General features: G+C 36.6%; 1 protein-coding gene across 3 annotated transcripts in view; it reads left to right on the top strand.

Annotated features, from left to right (window-relative positions):
• Positions 1-22,287, top strand: part of CYTH3 (cytohesin 3) — a 53,216-nt gene that overhangs the window by 6,490 nt on the left and 24,439 nt on the right. Inside the window, exons 1-4 of one of the 3 annotated variants that reach the window (XM_075515578.1) lie at positions 8,969-8,987; positions 20,544-20,626; positions 21,211-21,275; positions 21,709-21,775. In XM_075515578.1, coding sequence (XP_075371693.1) covers position 8,987; positions 20,544-20,626; positions 21,211-21,275; positions 21,709-21,775 — 216 coding nt within the window. In that variant the 5' untranslated portion in view covers positions 8,969-8,986. Of the gene's footprint in view, positions 1-8,968; positions 8,988-20,509; positions 20,627-21,210; positions 21,276-21,708; positions 21,776-22,287 lie in introns of those variants that run through there. The other 2 variants (XM_075515577.1, XM_075515575.1) reach the window with 2 other exon arrangements.

The raw sequence follows: 22,287 nt of genomic DNA, 5'->3' as shown, positions 1-22,287 counted from the left end.
GTTTATTAGAAAAACCTGTCAACTTACAGAACTGTAAGGCAGGAATCCCATGGAAGTGAAGAACACATGATATTTTACTTTAAGATTTACAGAAACAAAGGAAAAATTATGTGAACAGCCATAACGTTGGCACTTCTGACTTCTTGACTGTGCATTCTTTTAAAGCAATATGTTGTATAGGAAAGGTATGTGACTTAGGTAGTAAAAGTGTATTTAATTATGCCATTTGTATAACTTTAACATCTAGCAAATTGTTTTTAATTGCATTTTTAATTTTAATTTTAACTTCCTTCTTTTAATTCCAACAATTTCATGGGAAAACTTAATATTGCAAATTTTTTGGACAGCAGTGTTTCCTCTTAGTGGGATAGACACACAAAATCCACTAGAAAACCATGTGTTTTGTGGTCCTCTGAGATTTGCCTGAAGAAGGAAATGGCTTGACCTATTTGGTTGCTATGAAGTAAAAACATTCTTGTTCTTTTTATATATATATATTTTTTTTTTTGGGTGAACATCTGTGTCACATTTATTTCATTACTTTCTGAGGTTCTTTAAACCCATTATTTGGTAATATAAAATTTTATTTAAGGAAAATAAAGTGATGCATAGCTGTTTCCACAATTTCATTGAAGTTCTGATATCTGCTTATACATAGGCATGATATAAGTGAGTAGGTTTTCCAATAAAAGTTGACATGTTAAAAGGCAAACACAAACATTATGTAGTATTTCCTAGGAAAAAAGTATTTGACAAATTCAATAGGATCTCGTGGAGTTAACAGGAAATGTTGCATGCTGGAAGCCTGTGAAATCTAAATCAGAATCTCCTCAAGGATATGGAGTACTGAAGATCTTTGATCTAATTTTTCAACCGGTCAGGCTTTTTGGCATGGTTTTACTAATTAGCCTCATTTTCAGATGTTCTGTTTATAATAAAAAGAAATAGTTACCTTATGCCAGGTATGTGGAAGAACTGTGAAACCGATACTGTAATTTAGCAACCCAATGGAAATTGTACCAACAAGGATAGATTTTACTGCAAGACTATTAACTAATAATTCTTCTGAATTCCATAAGAAAAATTCTTCAACAAGAATTGAAAATCAGTTCATTTGTGAAAGTTTAATCTGATTTCAAGTCTGGCTTTTGCTATCATGTCCAAGGGCTTGGTTGGATTTTGAGGAGCTGCTGCTGTTCTTTGCAGATGCTGGTCCTTAATACAAAAGGAGAAACCGTTGTGGATTTTTAGATTAAATACCTTGAGTTTCTTAACAAAACAAGAAAAGGTGTGTGAAAATGATGAGATGCAAGTCTGCTGACTCTCAGGGTATGGAAGAGGCTGAACAATAACCGTGGGAATTAATTTTAGTGGCTCTTCTACCCAGCTGCTGGTTCTCACCCAGCTTGAAGGAATATCTACTCCTCAGTCAAATTAGATTGAAATTGAGTGCTACGCTAGGTGTACTTTGGCAGAAGGAGTTGATGGGTAGGAAAAGAAATGTGCCCAATCTCTCTTGTGCTCACTCTCGTTCTCACACATATGCACGCACAAAAAAAGGCTGAAAAAATTGGCATGTGCAAGTAGGGGAACTGCCTCTTACTGTTTTCTCTAAGAGGAAATGAGAGATGTAATCGTTTAATGAGTCACTTCGACGTTTTTATAGAACTGCCTCATTAATAGTCAGTGTAACTTCTAGCATGGAGATGTGTGGTTTTGTTTTTTTGTTTTGTTTTGGTTTTTTAACTGATTCCTATTGCAAAATACCATTCAGGTTGTTTTCTTGTTTAATTCCAAGTATTCAAGAGTCTTTATTTGCTGTTACATTTTTGCTTTCATGTACTGTAGATATCATGTTCCTTAATAAGATCCTTGTTTAACTCCTAAGCAGTGTTGTCTGTAGGGTCAAATTCTGACATAAACAGATCCTGTTGCCTTACTACAAGAGAGGGGGAATTGTCAAAAGGGACATTCATAATTGCATTGGATATTATAAAATAAGGAATTATTGTTGCTTGAAGCAGTATTTCTTATATTCAGTAGTCAGATTCCAAACACGTCTTTTTTCTTTCTTGCTCATGTAAGTTTGGAGTAATGAACTTCCTGCCTAGTCATTCTAATACACTGAGGAGGAATTTTCCCACCAGGCTGTGTACTCTGTCTGAGTACAATTTTGACCACTTGCAAATGACATTTTTGAATTTGTAAAGCTGCTGCATGTTTTTGTTTCAGTATCTCATAAGTGGCCAGCTAGGGGATGTGGAGGAAAGTTTTCCCAGGAAGCTGAGGTTAAACCAAGTGGCTGTAAGAAGAGATGGTGGCTGTGTTATGGAGAAACTCCGTTCCTTGGGAAGAACCTTGCAAATTAAATGCATTCTCTGACCATGAAACTCCTGACGTGTACAGGACAGGGGCTTGGTCCTGCATAGGACCATTCTGAGTCCTTGAGAAGACCAAATGGACCTGAGCCCTTTCTTGTACATACAAAGTGCTCAGCTCTTCTGGTTGCTCACACAGGAGCTGCTGTGTACAAACCGTGCAGATTGATGATCCATTATAATAGATCTATGGACTTTATTGCATGGGGTAGGTGAATGTGCATCTATATCTTGTTTTGTGGTTCTCCCTTTTTTCATATTTTTGGTTCTAATTTTTTAAATTTCTTTTTTCTTTTAACTGAAAGGGTTTTGCTTGCAACCCACCCAAAACAAACACTTAATATTTCAGGAGTATACCTTCAAGAGCCTCTATCAGGCTGAAGTAATCCTTGGTTTAGTCTTGCATTTTGTAGCCTCAGTATATACTAATTGGGGAAAACTTATTCTGCATGTGGTATCGGTCAGGTAAGTGCTTAAATGGGTAGTCCATATTATGGAAGTATATGTTTATAGTCTCAAAAGTAACTTTTTTATTTTATAAAACTTTATTGTTCTTTAGCTTGCTCTTCTGCAAGTCAGTTTTGACCTACTGTACCACCCTTTTAGTTATTAAAATTATCAATCATGTACTTGCAACATTTTTAAGCAGTATCCAACATTCATCTGGGGACAAGGAGAATATCTGTGCTTGTTTTCCCACCATCTCTTATCATTTGTGCTGCTATTCCTGAATTGCAGTTTGTATAGAAACTGTTCCCTAAGTGGAAGTTGAAACTGGTAGCCAAGGTTAGTCAGAGGCAAAGTTTAGAGAAATTACTGTTGTGTTGTTTGCAGTCACAGAAGGGAGAGGTTAAAAGGTTTCAGGTATGTGACTAGTCTGTTCTTCATGTAGGTGTTGCTGATTAATTCTGTAATCTGGGAATCTCAGACTGGGTCTTAAGCCTATCTTCTATGTATTACATGAGGTCAACCTTTCTAGGCAGCTTGTGACATTTCAGTTTGCTGTAGATGTTTTAGCAGGGACAGATAAATGGAGCATATGGAGTTGATTATTTTTTTGGCTATAGGAAGTGGATTTTTGTGCATTAAATATAGTAGCTTTCTTTTTTTAAATATCTGAGAGGAAGCTTCCCCACCCCCAATTATTATTTTTTTTTTTAAATCGAAATACATGTAACTCTCTTCACTCATTTTGTGCATTGTAAGTTGGAAAGACTGCAGTGTTTAGTCTTGGTCTTGTACCAATAAATGACATAGTATCACATGAATGTTTTAAAAGATTAGGTGATATTTTATAAAAGCAAACATAAAAAGAAGAGTAGTTTAAGTCCTTCCGCTGTGAATTCACTGATATCCAAAGTAAAGAGAGTATATGTTATGTTATTGTTTTTATTTTGCTGAAAACTTACTTTCCTTTTGTATCTTCTACCTGTGTTGTAAGCCTGAAAAAGTAACATGTCTTATGAAGGGGAAAGGTTGGGTGAAATTGGTAATTCAAATTGAATACAAATAATACTCTAAAGTTTATGGAGCCTGTGGGTGGGTGGACTTGGCAGATATATCCATTGTGGTATGTTAGACTTGAAAGACCATATGGAGATGATTATTTTCTGGCACTTTGTAGTAAAGGTTTTTGAAGAAGGATTTTTTTTTAATTTTTTAGAAAAGGAATGAAAAGTAGGAACAATAACTTCAGTTTGCATTGAGTAGTAAAATAGTTTGTTGTAGTAGTGTATGGAAAAACAATTTATTCAAAGGTAAGCTGCTAAAAGAAGTTCTCCTACTGTTTTCCTATTGGCTCTCTTGTTTTCTGAAGGCAGCCAAAGATCCTGTGCAGCTGGGACTAATACAGGATCCAGCTGTAACTTTTTTTATTGTTGTTCAGATGTCCGGTGATGGTCAAATCTAAGTTATTGTGTGGAAATTCAGTAAAGGAAAAGGGTAGGGTGGGAAAAAAGTGACTCTCTATAAAAATATTCCAGTAAAAGCAACAGGAACTAGGAGTATCCATTTCAGAACTCTGCCATAAATCCCATCCTGAAATACTTAAACGCCTTCAGATTTTGCTGTACACTTTAAGTCATCTAAGAGTTCTTGGTTTATTTTTTAAGCAGAAATGAAGTTAGCTGATTGGAGTGGGAAGGTGGCTGTTCTTTTAGGTTACTTATGGAAGAAGATACCAGTTTCTCATTCATAGTACAAGGTTTTAGTTAAAATTCTTTACTCTCTTTGAAGTATTGGTACAATATGTAATGCTACAACGTGGAGTATATCAAACAGTTTTGATTTTAATAATTTCACTTATGCTGTGTTTTGCTACTCTTTGTTTTACAGAGTGTAAGTATGTAAGGAGGGGAGAAGCCTAATATTTTTCTGTAGAGTTTGGTTTACCTTTGGTATGTTTGGTGCTTCCAACTCTGTAGAAGATGCCTTGGATTGAGATGTAACAAAATAAGTGAGCAATACAGCAGGTATATGGAATGGTGAGAATACTTGATGATGATAAAAATAATGCGTCCTTTTTCCTTTCAGAACAGTTTGGTTTTTTTCCTTGTTAAAAAGGTCATATTTCTCAAGTTTCTTTATAATTGTAGCCAGTCATCCTGTTTCTTAGTTACTTGAGACCAGTGATGCCAGTGTAGAAATGCACTGTCCTTTAGGTATCTGCTTCCTGTCCAAATCTTCCTTCCAAACGTAACTTGCTGATGGAGTCCATCAAATGGCTACCTGAATTTCAGAATTCTTTTACTGTTACTCAGAGTCTTTAATTTTGAATGTTGTTACTCAATCAGTTTGTAGTTATGCTAGTCTAATTTAATAAGTTTAATAACGATAGTGTACAAATTATAAGTCCTAATTGAATGGAAGAGCTAGCTTGAAATACTGTAAGTTATTTCCATTACTAGTGACAGTGAAAGGAATTTTAAAACATAACTACTGTCTTGAGCGTAATCCTGGACAGTATTAGTGCATTCCTTTCCATGCACCTTAATTGGTTGTTGATATTAATTCTCTTATTGGGGGGGGGGGGGGGGGGCGGGGGGGAAGGAGAAAGATTTGTGGTCAGTCTGTTGGCTGCCGGACAGCCTGGCGTTTTGCCCCATACTGCTAGAACATAACAGCGACAACGATTTAGTTTTCTTCCTGAGCTAGTAGGAGCTGATCTGTGACTTCAAAGTGGAAGTGAAATGTGGACAAAACAGCGTGCTTTGAAGGCAAAACACTTCTAACACGAATCAATTACAATGCAAAAATATCTATGATGTCCATATAGCAATGTAAAATGTAATGCTTTTTGGAGTTCTTGAACGTGGTCACCAATGCCAGTTGTAAGAATGAGGACGTTTTGTGTCGGTAGCAGGACTGCTGCAGTCTGACAATAACAGTTGATATGATTTGCATGGTGACTGAATTAATTCCCTGTCAATGTGTTTTGTAAACCTGCAACCAAATTTGTTGGTTTTTTTTTTTTAAATTGGCATGTGTTTCTTCTTCTGTTTAATTAAACAAAGGATGACACTTATTTTGCTCTATTACTGCATTGGGTCATGTATATCGTGTACCTATGTTTGGGCTTTGGTCAGATTATTTCCTCTCCCAAACAGTCTTGTATTTTATCTTCTTTTTATTTTATCTTCTTTTTTAATACAGTATTATATATTAATACAAGGCAAATAATTTGCTTTCCCTCTTTTTTTTGACATTGCAGTGATTAAATAAGCAATACTACTTTATTTTATCCTTGTTTTGCAAGAATGGTAGTCAAAGTTTTTGTCTCCCAATTTTTAAGGGTTATGATCTTTATTTGAATTGTGAAGAGCCTAAAGGAATCTCTTGCAGTTTAATTGTCTTCCTGAAGTGCAGGTCAACTTACAGTGCATTTTGCAAAATTGGTTGTACGTAGACTCTGCCAATGTCAAAGACCATTAAAATAGAGCAACTAGAATAAGAAACTTTGCTTACAGATTTGCTTTACGATGCTTTGGTTGTATTCATTCAAGGAAAATTCAGAAAATATTTGTGGCTTGAGAATAAAATCTGCCAGCTAAATTGAAGAAAGTAGTATGATAATGTCTTGCATTGTTAAGAGAGAGAGAGAACACTGCATTTCAGCTGTTACTGCATTGTGTTTTTCTCTGGAGCTCATATGGACTTAAGATAGGATTTTCTAATGTGACAGGAGAACATCAAAAGGTCCTTCTCATACTTGAGAAATAATAGTATGACGATTCTAGCAAAGTTTTGGCTTTTTACTACCTAATTTTACATTTTGAAGAAAGGGTTTCTGCTGAACAAACACATGTTAGCCTGATAGCGTTTTCCTGTATTTGAATTGTGAACAGTCAAACGACTCAAAAAAATTTACGTTATGGTAGATACAGGGTTTTAACATAGAATGTGTGCATACAATAAATCTATTCAACTAATCAGTCTGCTTCCTTTCCCTCCCACCCCCTTGCAGCTGGAAGTTCATCAGCTTCTGCGACTATATCTAGCTTCCTCTTGAGACTTTCTGGAATACAGTTAATAGTGGTGGCAGGCATTAATGAACAATGTCATGATTATATTCTGCGGGTCTGTATAAGTTGTCATTTTCCATTGCTACTAATTCATATGGAAACTATGTCATCTATTTAGTATGAGCACATTATGTGTGCCATGCAAAGTTGCATGCTGCAGCATTTAGTGAAAGCATGTACATCGTCATTAAATCAGTAGAAAATATTTTTAGATTTCATTAGTGACCAATCTGGCATTTAAAATGGAAAATTTATGATAAGATTTTATTTTTGTAAGTTCTTAGCTAGGATAATGCAGGACAGCTAGACTTCCATTGATAGTTAGTTTGTAATTAATTATGCTTTTAGGTTCTTTGGCATACGATAAGACATTTTTTGAAGGTACAACTGTGGAATAATTCAGGAAAAAGAAAGATGCTTCAATTTGTCTTAACAGTTGTAAACTTTCATGATAAAATACTTGCAGTCAGATCTAATGGAATCTAACAGCCTGATTAAAAACTTGTATAACATTGATTTTTGTTGACCTTTTTTCTTTAAAGGATCAAAATGTAATTTTTCAGAATTAGCTTCTGGACATTTAGAGATACTGGCTAAACATCTGCAGCTTCACTTGAGTATGGCATTTGGGTGTTCTGGTCGAGCTTCAAATACTTCAACAAAGTTTTAAGGTCCAATTTATTAAGGAATTGAAGAGATCATAGGACAGATGCTGTAATTGAAGAATCTTTTAGAACTAGTTTTTGTATAATTTTGAAGTGGACTATAGACTGCTGCCTGTCTAGATGTATGCTGTCAGGATTAGATGATTATTGGTGACAAAAATCTATGCTTAATAGTGCCACCGCTTTTATGACCAACCACTTTTCTCAGTGGTTGAGAAATACTTAAAACAATAAAGAGTTTATCTGTGAATGGTATTCTCCAGGTGTTTTGTACTCACTGCTGTATCGTCTGTATTTGTGAAATATGGAAGAAGCTCTAAACTGCATTAACAAGTTTTCTCACTACTTACTGCATGAGCTGTGTCGGCAGAGTTGCAGACACTGTTGCTACAGACTGCTTAACAGAAGTTACGAGTTGGTATTTCTGGTTGCCCTAAGGCAAATTTAGGATGATTGCAAGTATGTTAATATGAGTCAGATTTTTTTCAGCCTTATACAAAGTTTGTCTTTGTATAGTGAAAGCTCGTGCCAGGTAGAAGAGACTACCTCCTTGGAAATGTGCGTAGCAGAGGCTACATATAACCACTTTGTCTATGAAGCTGGTATCTGCAGGTAAAAATAATTAATGATTTGCTAGGTTTTACTTATTTAGGAAGTGATATCTTTTATTGTTACCTTTTGTGTCATGTGGAGGCGTAGCAGAACTAAAGCATTTGGTCCCACTCAATTGTTTCCCAGTCAACAAAAATGTTTCCTATTTGAGCATGGCAGGATGAAGTGGAAATCTGAGAAAGAATGTTTATTAATAGGAGCAGCAGGAGCTGGTGGATTTAAAAAGAGGTTGAGGGTTGAATGCCAGTTAGTTGCTTAAAGTTTTAAAATCTTTATTCATTTTCATGGAAAATGCTGAATTTTATATGCTGTAAGTCAGAGACATCGAGAGTAATAAAACTAAATTGTTAGATCTTTGAAGTTGTAGGGATATGATTTTTTTTTTTCTTGTTAAGTACTTAGCTGAGAAAAAATGATTACGTTATTTGAAAATAAAGTACAAAAGATTATATGTTCAGATTATTTTTCACTGATCTCTGGAAGGAATGCAGTGATTTTGCCAGTATCGGGCAGAAAAAACAGCTTAGAAAGGGCAATGTAATATTTTAGCAGATCTGGCTGAAACTGTTAGGGAAAGTTTAAATAGGAAGAATGTATTTATTCAAATGAGTTTTTGATCAGAATGCCAGAAGGTCTGCTTGGAGTATGAAAAATCTTTCTTTTTGTAACGTAGAACTTATGTCTGCACTTACAAGGATTCCAGCATATGCTGAACGTGCTCTATTTTGGAAGTATGGTGTGCCAGATTTGGTATGAACTGCCGATGGTCTTTTGCCAAGCAAAGAATGGGAGACCAGGGGTTTGACCTTACAGTAAGTGGATCCATCCAGCAAACTTCTTATCAGTGGACCAGATAAAAAGCTCTTTTATATCTGGATTAGTGACCTGTCAAGCTAATTGTTTCATGGTGTGATTGCAACCAACATTTCGCAAAAGCTAAATACACTCTTTTCTGAGGAATCTGAAAATGCTTTACAGTCTTAAACTAAGCCTTACTATTCCTTCACTAATGAATCTGTGAATAAATTCGTGACCTCTCTTAGTGCCTTCTCAGCCTACAGGGCACGTGGCCAATGGGCCTGTTGATGTAATAGCAAGAAGCTGGAGCAATTCAAGCCCGAGATGTCCAGGAAGCAAAATACTGTATTACCTGTAGTGCTGCTTTTCTCTCCAAGTACTGCAGCTCAATGGTTTCCGTAGCAGGTATCAGGGTTACTTTTTTGGTGGAGACGGGAGGGACTCTGAAGGCTTACACAGCGTCAGGAATCACGTTGTGCACAACTTTGTGCATCCTGGAATTCGTCTTGTCCTGGGGGAAGGTAAATGCTACTCGAGCAGTAATTTGATAGGTGAGCAGTCCTGTATGGCACTCTGTAGCTGCCTTTTGGAGACATTCTTCAGAGAATGAAGATTGCTTTCAAATCCAGCAGTTGCTCCACCTCCTTCGGTGTGCAACTGATCTTGGAAAATGAATAAATAGAAAGGTTCTGCAATAAATACTGCTTCTGAAATCTAACTCCAGAGCTGTGTCAGGCAGGGGTGGGGGAAGGGGAAAGATGAACTTTGCCTTGCTTTTTCTGAAAATTGGATTTGTGTGCTTTAGAAACAGCCAGCAATCCTAAGTAACTGGCTAATGCTCCCCACTAATGAGTGAAGTACAGTGAGCAACTCCCTTATTGCCAAGAGTAGATGTTACTGGAAATTTGTGACAGAAAGACTGTCTGAGCCCCAAATGTTTTGCTGGGAACACGGTAAGTCTGATGAGCTGTGCCTGAATCTCGAGCAGGATTTGAGGGTATTGCTGGCAGGCGGCCACGGGGACCGGGCTCCACAGGCTCCGGGACCCCCCTGCAGCTGCTCAGCGACATTCCTGTCAATTTTCCATGCTGCTACTCGAAATGGATCTGACAGGAATGTCTGCTACTACTCTGGTGTGTTTGCTTTTCGAGTCTTTTTTCCAGGGTCTATCCTAGGAAAAAATGTAGGTGCACGCCAGCTAGCCATTTCCTCTCCCCAGTAACTGGGGGTGCTGTGGGAAACACAGCCGTTTTGTAAGGGCAAAGCTGAAACACTTTGCTACAATTTTATTTTTTTTTCCTTCTCATAATATTTCAAAAGCTGAAGGAATCAGTGTGTTCTTGTTTGCCTCTTCCTCACCCAAGAGATGATGAAATGATCTCTGCTTTCAGAAGGAGTTGTCCCATCCTTGGTCCAAGATGCTTGGATCCTGGAGCTGAAAGCAGTCTAGATTGGCAGCAGAACATCTGTGGTTAGTCCAGTTGTTCACAGGGACTACTAGGAGTTGTGTGCCAGTGGGAGATGGAGTACCCATGCTTTCCTTTTCATCCACACATACTCCTTGGGATTGCTGGGGGAGAGAGTCCTGTCCTGGTTGACAGGGAAAAGGAGTTGACAGAGGGGATTTGCTGTCCTGTCAGTAGTTTAAACTTTGCCTTGCACTCTACAGAGTTGCTAGGTATCATCCCAAGCCCTCTGAAGTGAACACAGAGCCAAATTCTGGTCAGTGGCAGCAGTAGTTCCATCAATCCAGCTTCCCAGTCTGCATGGGCTTCCACTTGTTCAACTTGTTTTCCATCAGCAGTCTGCGCTGATCACTCTCCCATGCTGGTCAGCTGAAGAGTATGTACAGGACCACTTTTGTTCCCTTAGCGGGGACAGACTGTGGTGGTGGTTGATGGACTGGAGGTAGTCCAGTGCTAACCATTTCCCAGTTTACATGAAAAGGGAATGTGGTATAACTCACAAAGGTGGATATTCTTTGCCTATTTTCTGATCTGGATTTGAACTAGATAATGTCTTCATATTATATAGCATAATGTCAGTCTGCTGAAGACTTAGTGGAAATCTGTTAAAGCTTGCTTACCTGAAGTTTTGTCATCTTGCAGTTGTTTAAAACTAAAGTGTTTTTTAATTACTGTCAGCATTGCCTGTAGGCTTGGCTCAGTCAGAAGGGAACTGCACTGTCGTAGAAATTGGTCATGGGACCATCCAGTCCCTTTCCATCCCATTCTTTGTATAATTCTTTGTAGTAATACACTACACTTTTACTGGGCAAAATCATAAATGACCCAAGTTAAAGCGTACATGCTGCTTCTATTCTATGATCTTAAAAGATCTTACTCTTGGAAAGCTATTCCATGTACGCTTTTTAATTTCTGAATTTTTTCTTCCTGCTGCAGGCAAGCAAAATCCACTGCTCTTTCATTGCCCTTTCTTTGCACTGGCATGAGTGAAGGGTTTCAATTAAATACGTGATATCTTTAATGTGTCACTTAGCTATGCTGTGCATACTTGGCATGGTGATCTGTTCCTTTCACCTCCTAGATAATGCTGAGGGGAAACCCTGATTTCTTTCCCAAGACTCCCACTTAAAAAGTGGCTGTTGTTCTGCATTGCAAGTGGATACGTTATTTGCTATTAGCTGTTACCCATGGTGTCTCCTGGTGTTACTGCTGGATCATTCTCTCACTCTGGGGTGCTAAAATTTCTTGTGACCTGGATCTTGCTATGAAAGTAAACAGAAGAAATTAAGAATTTGCAGACTTTTACTCTATAAAGACTAAATTTTGTGTTAATGCTTACTGTAATATAAGCAAAGGCAAAACATCAAGAGAAATGCAAACATCAGAGAAAATTTATTTGATTTCAGCTGTAGCACTAAGTAACCTACCTATTTGTTTCTCCAGTTTTGCACATATGAGTGCTCCATAGGGAGAAAATTATTACTGAGTTCTCCCAAAATTATTTATTTGTGAGTCTCTGCCTTGCAGCATACATATTGGGGTTGGGGGCGGGGAAATAATTTGATTCTGTTTGACAGTGTTTTGTTGCTCTGATGCAGTGTAAAGAAAAGGCTCAAGGCCTCTTATTTTTGGAAGGGTAGTATCTGTGTTTATACTGATATTGTTACTACACAAAGCTGATTCTGATCACCCCTCCCCATTATTTGCTGTGGGGAAAAGAAATCAGATGCAGTCATTTTGTTAAAAAGCTGAAAGCCAAGTAAGAAAATTTTAAGGTAATATAAACGCACCACTGTTCCTAAAGCAGCAAGACAATCAAGACTGTGCATTTTTACGCATGGTGCTTGGCACTGCAAAGTATTACATTTGTCCCACAGTACTTTGATGTTACTGTTTTCCCTGTTGAAAGAGAACTATAACGTTAAGATGATAGTGTAAGTGACAATGTATAGCTATAACACTGTAATCGGAACGGTGATTCACCAGATTTCTTGAACAGGAATTGGTGATTGATGCTAATGAAGGCACCTATTATCTTGGATAATATTTCCTGTATCTGTGCTAATCTGTTCATAACCCTCCCTGAAACACATACCACTACAGTGTGGCCAACATCTCCTTTTATAATTTCCACATTAGCTAGCATCAATTTTTTCTGCACTTGTTAAATATGCATGGCCATGCATATTTTAACACTTTATATTATTAATGCGAGTATTAATGTATTTGGGTAAGAGACTTAGAATGTTAAGTTAAACTTGGCTTTCTTTTCATATTCAGTAATTTGTATTTACATATTTTAGAAAGAAAAGTTGACCTAGAAGCATCTTCTGATCTTGAAGCAAGAGTAGAGCGACTTCAAAAGAAAAATGCTCCTAAAAGGAAATCCACACTTATCTATTTTTAATATCAGGTTGAACTACTTTTAGGATTTAGAGAATACAGTCTGTCTGTAAGGGTGGGGTTTTGGGACTGAGATAAGCTGGTTTTGGGGCTGGCTGACATCGAGGGGATTGCTGTTCCCTGTACCTCCCTGCTGTCCAGGGGTTTCTGCTGTGCCTGTTGTGTTGGCGTGGGCAATTCTGTGGTCCCTCAGTGAAATCATTTGGCCTGCTAAACTGGCAAAAAAACAAACCCAGAAAAAACGGGATCCAGGCAGGATCATATATCCAAGAGCAGCAAGTGGTAAAGTGATGCAGGAACATACGGGAGCTGGTACCAACTTGCTACCTGTGAAATCTCTCTCAGAGCTGGTCCCCATGTGTTTTTCCTTCTTTCTCCCCAAGTGATGCTCCTTTATTGCTTGAAGATGGTTCTTTTACTTTGTTGTTGCAAAACACTTGGCTTCCTAATGGAAATACATCAAAATGATGACATAAGCTATATTATTGAATATAAGATGTAAAGGAGGTAAATAAAATGTAATCGTGGCCTGTTCAGTACTGCCTGTTCATGAAAATAACAGAGCACAGACAGTAAAAAAGAAATACTCGTTAACTTAAACACATACTGCTTTCAAATGGCAAATATCTGTGTCAGTGGTGTACTTGGGAACTAAAAAGCAATGTAGGTCTCTCTCCAGTTCTTTCTATGGGTATATCTATATAGCAAGATGAAGATCTGAAAGCTGTTGTGAAGGTGCCTATTTGTGCTTCAGTGCCATTGAGAAAGGCAACTAATAGCTAGCAGCAAGGGTTAGCAGCTCATGCGAGAGCTATGAAAAGCCTTTATACTCTTTTCTTCCACTTCACAGCTGTTGTTACTCATGTTATCTACATACAGGGTTTGTAAAGATACATATGCTGCAGTCATTTGCGGCAAACTCCTGTTCCGTCAGGTTCAAGAAATGCATTGACTGTGGTTTATACTTTATAGACAGAAGCATATTTGCAGGTACTATAGCGAGGCAGACTCTTCTGTGTGTGACAGCTGAAACCAAATGTTTTTTGGGAGGCAGGTAAAATGTGTGGCTTGGATTCTCCCCTGCCCCCCAGTCAGTGTTATCTGGACCCTGATTTTGCAGTTTTGGAACTGCCTACTTTCTGCTTGACTTGGGATGTTAATGCTAAATAAGTTATATATGGCTATTTCTGACCAGGACAAAAACATAATCTTGCCTTATTTGAAGTAATTCTTATGCCTTATAATAAATACTGTTTGTATTTTACAAGAAAAGATTTCACATTTGGCAGTGCAGTTACCCTGCTGTCTCTTTTCTGTGTAAAACAAAACTGTATTTCATATTTCCAATTTTTTATGCTTTTCTTTGTTCTTTCAAAAAAAAAAAAAAAAAGAATGTGAATCACTGGTATAATTAAACCTACCTTGCAGTGGAAGTCAAAAAAACCCCCAAAAACTTAAAGATTTAGTGCGTCATGTCAGAGGGAAACCGTTTCCTCTAAATTCCTGAAAACATATTTTCATGTGGTAATAGAATTAATATTGTTAGGCTTTCTTTCCCCCACACATTGTTAGAAGCCCAAAAGGACAATATCTTAACTATAACTTGCCTGTAAAGTATCTCCTTATCCTAGAGTGAAAAATATTTTCAGGAACATCTTGTAATGGTGTGATTTCCAGCAGCTAAACGATGAGTGTGAGTTTGAGGTTCTCTTCTGGGCTTCACCACTAATGTGCTTTCTGGCCACAGCGTCCCTTGTGACTGAAAACTCTCAAAATAACTGCAAGCCATGGACTCGGTCCTAAATTCCTCATGCCATAAACTGGTAACTTTTTGTATGTGAAAGGATATTGTGCACAGGATTATTTCCCCTCTTAAAGGAAGAGTGATCACTCCTATGCTAGAACATGTTCAGCAGTGACTAAATAGCAAAAATTAATGCAGTAAGGTAGTTAAAAGAAGGAAGCAACCCAATCCAGCTGGTTTTACTGATTGAATTTAATGCAGATACAGTTTGTTTTTGCACTGTGAAATAAATGTGTTCAGGAGGATGTCCTCCTACAAAAACTTCTATGGAATTTTTAATAGCCACAAGTGGTCATAGCTTTGTTTATACATCTTGTCTGAAAGCTGGAAGATGTTCCTATAATTAAGTTTTAAAAAAAAAAGGGAGCATGTAGGGGGAAAGGAAGAGAGAATAGCCTGAGAATATCCGTTGAGGCAAATGTCCTGAGACAATCAGATTTGTTCTCAGAGATGAATGTGTATTATTTTAAAGGCCAGAAGAAACATGTCTACCCATTCTGTGTATGGCTGAGGATAGGTTTGTTTAGTTTTAAGCCTTGCATTGTGTAAATATCTTTACACTTGCAAGATGTTTCAACTGCAGCAAAATTAAATTCCATCTAATTGTTCTTTGCTTGGAATGGAAATACTTCAGACCACCAATTTGGGGCTGACATGGAAGGAGGAAAATATTTATCTCTATGAAACCAAAACGTTAGTTGTGCAATGAGAGTCAGGGAGTTGTGTTGCTTCATAAGTGGGGTTACAGAATTAGTGTTTTATCTATCGTTAGATGTTATTAAATGTTTGCTTTCTGCTGGCTGTGGATTATTTCACTCTGTCCTCTTGAGAGACTGAACTCTGAAGTCAGTTGAGGTGGTGGAGTGAGATTGCTTTACACCTTGGTCGGTGACTGTGGATTGAAAGGCTAATAAGTAAAAAAAAAAAAAAAAAAAAAAAAAAATTAAACACAAGAGTTTTGGTTCATGTAATACCATTGGAGTGCTGGAAAGGATTTAATTTTTGCTACTGAAAAAGATGAAGGTATCGGGGTGTGGACTTGGAAAGTACTAGGTTTCTGTCTCCTATTACGGGATTTGCTCCTAATTTTCATTAACCTGTGGGACTTTCTTTGCAAGTTGATCTGTTGCAGTTCTTTCTCAATCTGGAAAAGACTTTTCTTTTTTTGGTGCCTGCTTGCTCAAAAATGTTTCTTATGTCTTCATAAATGTCAGTGTTCTGGGCTAATGCTCCTGTTTGGATACTGTACTTGCATTGTCAGTAGTGGAAAATTATTTAACAAAGTGACATTTGGCTGATTTCTGTGGCAAGCTACAGTTTGGTTTTTGTTTGGTTTTTTCCCTAACACATTTAGAGTAAACAAACCTGTATTAAAAGTGTGTATTCCAATAAGTGTTTGTTTACAGGAAATTAATTTATGTACATTTAGATCAGTTACAGTAATTGAACAGATAGGCCAAGTTGGAATATATTAATTTTTTCTTTTTTTTCTTTTTTTTTTTTTCCCCTGTTAGTAGTAGTAGTAGGAGTAGTAGCAACATATATGGTGTTGTGTTTTCATCTCTTAGTACTTGGCCAAGAATATAATTTGTTCTTTCAACAACTTTGTTATTCTTAAATAAAATATCAGTAGGTATATTGACTTTCTGTTTAGTAGTAGCTGAAACTCTGAAGTTTAGAAAAAGGAAATACTCTCCCTGTAAGCGAAAAGCTTTTCACACAAGTGACTTACATTAGAATATTGTCTTTATTTAAAGATTAGAAGATCGCATGAAAGCATGCTGCAGCTGCAGTTTGTTCACTATACTGAAATGCTTTTGTTCTTTTTCAGTATTTAAATGTTCATGCTAACTCCTCCCATCCTGTCTACTTTGTGTTTAGATTGGTGAAAGACAAAAAACTTGGAAATGGCTCAGAGAGAACAGCTAGAAAATTTGTCTTACAGAACAAATACATAATACGCACTCTATGAGCTCTTCTGTGTGGAGGATTATGTGTACACAAGGTTAGAAAAAGCAGAAGTGTTCTAGCTGCTGAAGTAAAAAAGATGGCTTATGGAAGGGGTCTTGCCAGGGCAGATCATCACTTGTCATGTATCTGCAATATTTGCTTAAGACTGTAAAGATGTTTTAATGCACTGTTGTTATTCGTTGGCTATTTTTGATCTCCTATGTACTTGCCGTGAGCCTAACATCAGTCTCAACGCCAAACATCTCAACTGTGGTTTTCAGATTTTTTGAATAAATAAAATTAATATTTTCAAATATTTAAACTTTTCAAACTGGAAATATTCCAAGTGCTTATTAAATTTTCTAAGAACACCTGGGCACCACAGCATGACAGGTTTGCTTTCCAGAGAAAATTATTTTCCGGCTCTCATTGTGGTCCCTTCATTGCAGGTTGTGTAAGGCACTTCATGCTCAAGTTAGAAGGACTGATTGCCATTTGACTTTATCACTGAGGAAACATTTTATCTACTTAGAAGTAGGATGTAGGGTTTTTAATGTTTTCTAGGTGTTTTTGAATTGTTAGGAATCAATGAAAAGCAAAGACTAATTGACGTGAAAAACACAGAGTAGATCCTTACTTTTCCTTACTTGTAAGGAAAAGGTTTAACTAATGGTGGGTGCCCTTTTGTTTTAGTGGGGGGTTTTTTGTTTTGTTTTTAGCTGCAGTTGAGTATCTTCCACTCTTTCTTTCCTTTCAGGTAAGGTAGGCACATCCTCCAATGTTAATATTTCAAAAGCCTTCATTGAAATACAGAAATATGTTAAATTTTGTTTTAAGACAGAGAATCGAAACAGCAGGGACAATAGGCATAAAGTCACGTAGCCTTCTGGAGAAGACATCTTCAGCCTCTGAAGTTGCAGGCTGTAATGCCACATATAGTCTCTTAAGAACCTTGTTTTTTTTTTTTTGTGAGTTCATTTTCCCGTTGGTAAGTTTTCTCATCAGCATAAACAGCAGCACTGGAGAAGGGGGGCAGTGATGATACACAATCAATAGAAGGATGAGAATAAGGCAAACATCTTCAATATCTTGCGCGCGTGCCAATTTATGGTGACAATAGGACAGTGCATTTAGGAGTCATCCTGACAAGTCAGTCATCCCTTCTCTGTGCTGGTAGTGTGAGTGGAAGTAAACTATTGACTATACCAATAATTTCTGAAAGCTGAGCAGTAATAATTTCTGAAAGCTGAGCAGTACTGTAACCTCACTCAGTTGTATCCTGGTACTTTTATTCTTATCAAAAGATACTGGAATCTTTTGGCTCTGATATTAATACCATTATTTAAAGATGTTGCATTAATGTGCAGTTTTCTCTAAGTGTTGTCTTCTAAGTGCTCTCCAAGTGCAGAATCTTCTTTTCCAGCAGACTTTTCTCGTCTTGCATCTGGCAGATAGATCCTTGATGTTATTTCCTAATGCAAAAGGCAGTCTGACTCCATTCAGTTTATTTCCTTTTTGTCTAACAGCATCATTAATTATACTGTGAGGGTTGTCTCCCTGCTGCAGCTGTGATCAGAGGAAAGGAAAAAACACAGCAGTCAGTCTTTGGGTGCTGTAGGAAAAGGATTGAGGTGTTTGATTTCTTTTCTTTGGTGGGTTGCTTGAGCATAGAAAACTGTCACAATTTGTGTTGATTCCAAATAGCAATTTCACTTGTTCTAGATATTCCAAACCTGTCCCAAGCAGCTTTCACTGCACGGTAATGTAAGGGAGAAGAAACTGCAGTACCACTCGCTGACGTTCTGCTTTGGGAAGAGTTTGTGATAGCAGTTAATCCAGAGATTTTATAATTCAGCTTGAAGAAAAATCAAGCACCATCTATGAATTCTAAATATTTAATGCTCAAAGATTATTTTCTATTTGGGTTCTGATTAGTATTTCCAGTTGCCAACAAAGGTGAGAGTTACCAAAATGTCTGCTGTGGCAAAAAGTTAAAAAATGAAGAACTCTTACTATTACTGGTACTGCAAAATTTTAATCTAATTTCATCTACCGGTATAATACTACAAAAATGCTTTAAGGATACTTGAGCATACTTCCTAGCTAAGAGAGTGATTGATTATACACAGTTTGCCTTTTTAATAATCAACATTGGGTAACAGTCTTAATTTTTTTTATTGTCAGTCCTCGGTTAACTAATTGGAATATTTGTGGTGTGTGTATGTACATAGTGTTCGTATAGTAATAAAATCTCTTGAGTTTTGCTGGTTTAAGATCTTAGAGTATACAAGTAAGACAAAGGTGTGGTGTAGGCACATGTATTTATAAGGTTTGATGTGAAAAGAATCTTACTGGTATTTGCATGCAAGGAATTTTTAGGAGTGGGTGGGTTTCTGATGAGATGAAGGAAAAAAACAGGTAAACATATTGAAGTCTGGTATTCGTTCAACAGAAGACTGTCATTTCCTAAACTGGAAGTAATTTAATCATATTTGTATCTGGAGTAGTTAAATGAGATCATTTGCCATAATTACTTCATGTCTAACAAGGTCTGTTGCCATTTGGATTTTATGTTATGATTCAAATCCTAAAAAGAAAGGAGCTTAACCACTGGATGTTGAAAATAATCAATATATTTCATTATTAAGATTTGAACAGAGGCTGTGTTTCAAATGTGTCTTTAAAAATCTGTCAAGCTGAACCTTTGCTTGTGATCCTGTTGCTAGTCTGTTACATGTGTATATGATATAAAGAAACAGCTTTGGCCATTCCAAATGACTGCATTTGTTGTGTGTTGGTGTTGGGACAGAACCATTTAAATATCTTAATAATTATTTTTGTTGTTCCATTTTACTGAGGTAGAAGGAAAAAAGCTGTTCTATAATTAAGGAGCTATTCCCAAGAAAGTGGGTAGCATTAAAACTATTGTTATAGGATCATTGCAAAGGAGGTGAATATTTGTGTTTGATGTCTAGTGCTGTACAAGTGAGTGAGAGTAATCTCTGTCCAAAGAAGTTTCTTGCTAGGGAAAATCTAATTGCTCAAGAAAAGGAGAGGTTTTGCGTGAATAGCTTTTCATGTTTGCTGGTTGTTAGGCAGAGACTACAGGGTAAGGGGCTGCTGCTAGTGAGTGACAGCCATAGCCGTGTACAGAAACACGTTTGCATCTTCAGTAGCAAGTAATTTTTATCAACAGGGTAACATATTTGTTTTAGCATAGCCAAGGAGAGACCTAAAATTGACTTAAATACTTCAGACTCACTTAAATGATGTTACACAAAAATATAAGTTTGCGATACGCTGTGTTCAATAACTGATTCTGACTGTGTATTTATTTGTATATCCTACTGATGGGAAGTATTTGCTGTTAAGGATGTTAGTAGTATTGCACTTACCTGCATCTCTGCTCTACAAGGCAACCAGATGAAGGGGTACTGCTAAAATTTTTGATGTTGTCTGAAATCAGCACCAGGATACACATCTTGGTAATGAGTTGTATATAGCTTTGGCTTTTCTTTGGATTTTTTCCCCTGAAAGATAGTCATGCCTTTTGAATAATTCATTTACATGAAGAATTTTGGTCTGTTACTGAAATAATTGGAATGATATCAGACTTGAATTTGGCAATTAAGCTGTAGAGCCAAATCTTACCACGTATTATATGATAACAAGTTCCCTTTGATTGTCTAGCTTTCTTCTGAAAGATAGTTTCTGTCCGTAGTAATTTGATTACCTTACTTCTGATTTTATAAAGTAGAATTCCAATAAATTAGGTTTGGGTGGTTTTGTTTTTTTTTTTTTTTCTTTTCCTGAAAATGATCCCAGCTAAAAAAAAAAAAGCCCTGATGTTTCATGTAAACTTACTTTTCTTAATCAGGTTTCTTCAGTTTTCAGGAACGAGGTGTGTTTGCAAATGCTAAAAGACTGTACATTTTGCTCTATTCCAGTGCCTGATGACCTCTCCATAGAAGAAAGAGAAGAGCTTTTAAATATTCGTCGCAGGAAAAAAGAACTGATTGATGATATTGAGGTAATTGATTTATTTGTAAAGATCCTTAGAAGACTGCTTCAGTAGATTAAGTTACAGTAAAGTGTATATCTAGGTATGAATTCCAGGTAATGTTTTTAAAACATATAAATGGCTTAAGCTAAATCCTACTGATAATGAATAGGATTTATGCATCATTTGTGTGCATTTTAAATGCACCCCTTTTAAAAATGCTAACTTCTGTATTTATGTAATGTAATATGTGCATATGTACACATTCGATTTGTGTAATCACAAACTCATTAAACAGCAGATTTGCATACAGGATAGGAGTGCGAGAGAAATCTGGGTAAAGAAATCTTATACTGAAATTGGTAATGGCAGTTTGGTCTCAATGCTCTGATGTGAGCACACACTGGGAGTTCGGATCCGTGTGTTTAACAGTCATTCAGTTACGGTAAAATCTTTAAGCTAAATATCTAAGGAAGCCATAGATTCATCACTTTTCTTCAGGTGACTAGCAAATATTAGAAAATAAAACCTAATTGTTCATATTAATATATGATAGATTATTTCAAAAAGTGGTTTAATGTAGGTTAATGTATTGTCCTTCCTTCTTTTGGCAGAGATTAAAATTTGAAATTGCTGAGGTTATGACAGAAATTGATAATCTGACTAGCGTAGAAGAAAGGTAAGTAATGCTAACATATGGACATGATTCAGTAAGACCTTGGAGCAGATCTTCCAGGAATAGCACATAAAAATAGCTTTATCATGGTAAACAAACATTGGATCACCTTTATTCAGTCTGTTATAAAGTCTCTAAAGCCTGACTTTATCCTGTTCATGTATGTCATTTGTTTGGATAGAGAATATGTTGGATAGAATGTAATATTTTAGACTGTCCAATTGATAACGATATGGTTTGCTGAAACTGCAATCACTTGAAAGAATTGAAAATAGTAACATAATTTTCCCCCTTATAAAAAGTGAATGTCTTGTTTTTGTAGTAGAAAATACAAAGTAGCCAAAATACAAATAAAAAGAAGCTCATCCACAAGTTGTAGTTTTTGTAAAAGAGCAACTGATAACTGCTTGTTGTTTCTTTTTTTCTCCATGTGTAGCAAAACTACACAAAGAAATAAGCAAATAGCCATGGGAAGGAAGAAATTCAACATGGACCCTAAGAAGGTAGAGAATTTTTTTTTCCACTTGTCAGGAGTCAAGTTCCTGCTTGTAATATGATCTATGACAAATACAGTCATGTTTTCTTAAGAAAACATTTCTGATAATATAAGTTCACAGGCCTTATTTATATATCCTGCGACACACTGAGCAGAGGGTTAAATTAGAAGCAGTCATCTAGTCATCTGCCAGTCGTGTGCTTTTTTCATTTAAGCAAACCTTTTTTGATAATGGAGGTTATTTATCAACAATCAAATATGCCAGGTATTGATTGAGCTGCCTTGCAGAAAGATTATTTCTACCTGATAGAGATGTTCTATGTTGATATGTAAAATATAGTTCTAAAAATATTTTGATATTTGGTTATTGGTGAGGCCATACATTTTTTTTAATGCCCTCCTATTTTTGTTTCTTCCAAAATACCTTTAACATGTTTTTTAATTTGTTCTCATAAAGACTTTTATATTTGCATATCTCAGTTCTGTTTGTGAAAAAGGCATGTATGAACATTTGTATGT

The sequence above is a fragment of the Mycteria americana genome, chromosome 12, assembly GCF_035582795.1.
Source record: "Mycteria americana isolate JAX WOST 10 ecotype Jacksonville Zoo and Gardens chromosome 12, USCA_MyAme_1.0, whole genome shotgun sequence".
In the NCBI taxonomy this organism is placed as follows: domain Eukaryota; kingdom Metazoa; phylum Chordata; class Aves; order Ciconiiformes; family Ciconiidae; genus Mycteria; species Mycteria americana.
This window is presented reverse-complemented; position numbering and strand designations above follow the sequence as displayed.